At 42.1% G+C, this 5,210-nt stretch overlaps 1 protein-coding gene across 1 annotated transcript; it reads right to left on the bottom strand.

Moving 5' to 3' along the window:
- Positions 1-4,266: 4,266 nt before the first annotated feature.
- On the bottom strand, positions 4,267-4,715 carry LOC123125812 (putative ripening-related protein 7). The gene has a single exon (XM_044546262.1). It carries the CDS (start codon positions 4,673-4,675, stop codon positions 4,388-4,390), a length of 288 nt encoding a protein of 95 aa, XP_044402197.1. The 5' UTR covers positions 4,676-4,715; the 3' UTR covers positions 4,267-4,387.
- Positions 4,716-5,210: the final 495 nt, after the last annotated feature.

Below are 5,210 nucleotides of genomic sequence, written 5' to 3'. Positions count from 1 at the left end.
TCTTGCCGTCGCCCCATCCGACAAAACAAAGGCCCCAGTTGCATCCAAGTTTGAAGACATGCAGTTGCATGCCTAGTGTGGGACATTACTGAGTGGCAATAGGCCTTCTAGATTTGAGTCATCTTCCTGAGTCAGCTCAAGCCCCCTAGTGTGAATGATGTCCTCATCATTGTTGTTGTCGGGTTCTCCATCCTCATCTTCTTCATCTAAAACTTCCATGTAGTCATCCTCATCCTCACATTCTTCATCTTCAGTGGCATTCCCAAATTGAATCACGCAAACAACTACCCTTGGGGAAGGCTGGTCCTAGAAGAAAAGTAGTTGACTCTTCCCCAACTTATTGTCTGCAACAAACTTCCTCCAACCACTCTCATACATTGCACTATGTCTGTGCCCCTTGTGACACTTTACAGTCTAAAACTAGCATATATTACTAGGCATGACTGAACAAAAGAACAACAAAAGATGAAAAAATCATACAGGAAACAACGTACAAATCAAAAAAAATGACAAACGATATGAACAAGCAACAAAAATCTACAGGAAGCAGCCTACATGGTTTGAACATAAACATGAAACCGTGAATTATACTAAAAGCTACACTCTACATTCTACACCCTACATGGGTCAGAAAAGGGCTAGAAAAAAATAGATACACTGAACTCTTAAAAACATGAACCAACCATATCAGTGCAAAAAACACACAGTTACAAAGAGAAGACTGTTGCTAGTAAAACACCAATAAAATAAAATAAAAGTTACTGCTGCTAGTTAAATCATGGCCATGGTTTCTCGAAGTAAAAGCCAAGCTACAAATTAATAAATGATCCCTATTATTCTAGAGTTATAAAATCCCTATTATGCCAGTAAGTGTCTTTCTACTCTCTAACCACACAGGAAGAGCTTGACATGCTAGATGAAAAAATTTCAATGATTCAATGTAAACAACTAGTTAACTAGGGCTCCCTCTGCTTCGAAAAATCAGGGAGAAAAAAGGGAAAAAGATCAACCTTCAACACATATATTTTGTGATGATGGGTAGAAACTAAAAAATAAGGACCAGCAAATGAAAAAAAACAGAGGCTGTGGAGTTACCCTTGCGTTTTTGAACTCCTTCCCGACATACATGCTGATGCCACTTGCCCTGCTCCTGCAGTTGCAAGGGCTCGGACAAACTCTGTAAACCATCTCTTGTGCACATAAAATAAGTGCCAAACATAAATTTGCTAGTGAGACGCATACATATTTAGCTAATGATTTTAGTGCAATACTTGTATCTTCCGAAGAAAAAGGATTTCGAGATAATGATGAGTTATCATTGGTGTCACCGCTGATGACCAAAAAGATATATTTACATTGTGATGTGGAGATAAAAAAACAGATGAATCTATCAAAAGACCATATTATCTTGATTCAAAATACAAAAAAAAATGAACATCGTACTGATTCACATGGTTTCAGGAAAAAAACTGAAAAAACATGCTGCTGCTGGAAACTTAGTTTCATTAATCATTCTCTTTTGATTCCACAAAAAGAGTGTTTGAGCATGCTACTGATTAAATAGGGTCTACTGACAAAACAAATAAACATGCCCACTCCTAGTGATAGATTTCAGTAGTAATCTCTACTGTTTACAGAGAAAGATTTTAAAAAACATGCTACTGATTAGATAGGGGTTCTGAAAAACAAATAAACATACCACTCCTACTAATACATTCAGTGATAATCTCTCTTGTTTCGAGAGAAAGATTTCAAAAACATGCTATTGATTAAATATGGTTTCAGTAAAATCTAAATAAACAAACAAGGGACTGAACCACTCCTAGTGATGGCTCAGTAATACATATGAGGGGATTTGAGTTCAGTAATAATCCTCAAAACATGCAACTGACTGCGCAAAAAATTGTTTCGGCAAAATCATATTCTTCAAGGTACTAATCTAGAATAAATAAACAAACAAGGGACTGAACCACTCCTAGTGATGGGCCAGTAATAGATATGAGGGGATATGAGAGAACCACTTCTAGAGACATCAAATATCCCAGAAGAACAGTATCAGTGTTAGCACTCACCGGATCAAAAAAAGTTGTCCAAAAAAAAAGAATGACTAGCACAGGTTATATCCTAACAAAAAAGAAATGTCAACTTAGCAAGCCTAAAACACATCTCTCTTGTCACCTACTGATGTACAGAGGGTGTAAAAATGCACTCTACTATCTCTATTTACACCTGGCTCAAATACTATAGCAGATTCTTCACGCTAAGAACCCTAAGGAAAAGTGCTCTATAGTACCTACAAGCATAAAAGAAGAAGTGGTGTTGATAATACAACTTCCAGTACAATCCAAAGGAGAAAACACTTCATCTCAGTCTCTTAGGGATACTAAATTTTAGTACTACTAGTTGTAAAAAATCTTTATTGGATAAAGCCTCAGAAACAGAGCAAAAAGCAAAATCTGAATGACAAAAGAGGTGCCACATAAAAACAGAGCTTTATTTATCGAGGTAAGTGAATCCAGCTACAAGCAAAGAAACCAGTTTCATCCTCAAATCCACCACGCCGACATTGCCGATCGACATGCGTGAACAAGAGACGCTATTATGCATGAATGCACAAAAATCAAAACTAAAAATAAAAAAGGTCTAAACTCTGGGGGCAATTTTATGCTTGAAACTACTAATCAAATACTTGACACAAACAAAATAAACAGGCGGGCATGAAAGTATGGTCAGACAAAACCCGTATCTACTCTACTGGATACATGGGCAGAATGACAAACTCCAATAGTGCAGCAGACATGTACTTAGCATCGTGCCATCCCAGGACGGGACCTCATGTCGCTGACTCACATCAAGCCCTACATGAAATTATTCATAGTTTCAGACTAATAAGCAAGAACAGAACTAGCTGAAATTAAAGACTAAAGTACAGTTAACTTGGCGTGAGGTCTGCAGCACCTAACAAGGCCTACCAGCCGCTCACTCTGGCCGGCCTTGAGGCACTACAAAACATCTTGAACTCGTACGTGCAACTCCACCTTTACATCCACATGAATCACAAATAACCACCTCCATTCTTTAACTGCTTGAAGAATAAGGACACAAAAAAATGGTTAAAAATCCTGGAGCCGATTCTATGCTTGAAGCTATTAATCTACACTTGATCCAAACAAAAATCGACCAATCCCCTTAAGATCTAAGGTGTAGCAACAAGAAACAAGACAAAAAACAGATGGAGAGAAGTAGAGGAAACTCACTCCACCAGCAGCGCCGGCCATCCTCTCTCGTTGGGCATGCAATAGCACGTCAATCTGTTCGTTGAAGAAAACCTTGGAGCTCGGCGTCTCTTCTTCCCTTGCGGACTTCTTCCGATTTGAGAATGGGGAATGGAGAGAGACGATATGGATTGAGCTCTAACTGCCCGTTCCCCTCTTCTTAATTACCACACGGGTAGCCGCTTCCCCTAAATCTCTTTAATGCGGCCCCAAAACAAAACACAAAAAAAAAGAACAAAAAATCCCACCCCGAACACCAGCTCAGCCAACAAAAGCAAAACGCTCGCGTGGGATCGCGGTTCAACAAAAAAATAAGAAGGAAACGGGCCGGTCCGTGTCTTAGACAGGCCGAAACAAAGACAAAATGCCCTGAAACGAATCTACAAGCAACACAGAGATCCAACGGCTGCCCAGTCGACTGAGACTTCGCGAAGTCTCAGTCGACTGATTTTTAGCAGCTCCGTTGATAATTTAGCGATGTGAAAGCACATGATGGATGGTTTGATTCCTGTTTAATAATATAACAGATTTGTCACGGGCACTCGGCTAAGATGATTATTTCCTAAATGTTAAAATATGTTGACCATCCTTCATTATGCTGTCACAGGGACTTAAGTCAGAAGACTCAGCCAACACAGTATTTTTTTTATGAAGCTACGATGCTTGTTATGGAAGGATGTTGAAGTATATTACTCCGTGTGTGAAGAGATATAAGAGCGTTTAGTGATCTAAACCCTCTTAGGAGTACAAGGTATGCTACCCCTCACAACACAGGAAAAAGGTATGCACTGCTCATAGGGGATAGCGAGCTGTGATCATGATAAACTGACCAAACACACTTGTACACTTGCGCCGATTAACGCTTATAAAATAAGCAGACTACCCTTATACAGAACGCATGTACGTTTATCACATTACAGCTACCTCTGCCTCGGAGACGGCCGGGCATAGTAACGACGCTGACACAGCATGCATACCTGATACCCCCATATACCGATCGACTTCAAAGCGGAAAGTTGAAAGCAAATTAATAACTCGATTCACACTGAACAACAACGATCTGGTCACCGGCCGTAGCGGAACCACTCGACGGCGTGCATCCGTGTTTCCTTTCAGGTAGACGTGTCAAGGTCGGACCACTTGATGTCGGCCTGGCCGAGGCTGGGGTCAAGACGGAAGTTACGCCAGATATGGATGGACGCGCCCACCTCGTTGTCACAGCCGGCGCACTCGTCGACGACCATGGCGTTTATGTAAAGATTGCCAGAGTTGGCGATGCGGATGGTCTTGCCGCACCGGGCCCCGCCGGCGTACCACTCCGAAGAGAGCGACACCACGTACTCCTCGTCGCTGTGGTGTTGAAGATGCGGATGGTCTTGCTGGAAGCCGTTCACCATCATATTTCCCCACCTGAATATATTTCAAACGTAGCAGAAGAGTACAAAGCTCACATGTTTTGTGAGGAGAGAAAGTCATGCCACAGCCCGGTGTGTTCCTTTATGCTCTCGGTTTTGAGCCGAGGAGCCCATATAGTTATGTCATCAATAATAGCTCTAATGAAATCAGCAGTGGGAAGGTCTATTCCAGGGGCGGAGACAAGGGGGGGCGAGCAGGGGCTAGACCCCTGCCAATCGCTCGCCCCCCTCAACAAATTTTAGCAGGCTGTGTACTGTACATTGCTAATGGCCGCAGCTAATCGCATCATTAGCCCGTATACAATTTATCCATTGAACTATATGCCGAATATAGATGACCAGAGGCCCAGAGCCCAATAGGGATATGTACGCGCCGGCTATTGTTTGCCCTATGGGCAATCTAATCGATCCGATCGATTGATCTACGTTTGCGTTCTCCTGGACTGCTTAGGGCTGCTGTCGCCGGTCGCCGCCGTGCGTGTCGTGCTAGGGCATTTACGGTTGCCGCAGCAGCCATCCT

Source organism: Triticum aestivum, chromosome 5D (genome assembly GCF_018294505.1).
Source record: "Triticum aestivum cultivar Chinese Spring chromosome 5D, IWGSC CS RefSeq v2.1, whole genome shotgun sequence".
Classification (NCBI taxonomy): domain Eukaryota; kingdom Viridiplantae; phylum Streptophyta; class Magnoliopsida; order Poales; family Poaceae; genus Triticum; species Triticum aestivum.
The sequence above is the reverse complement of the archived record's forward strand: the minus strand, read 5'-3'. Positions and strand labels throughout refer to the sequence as shown.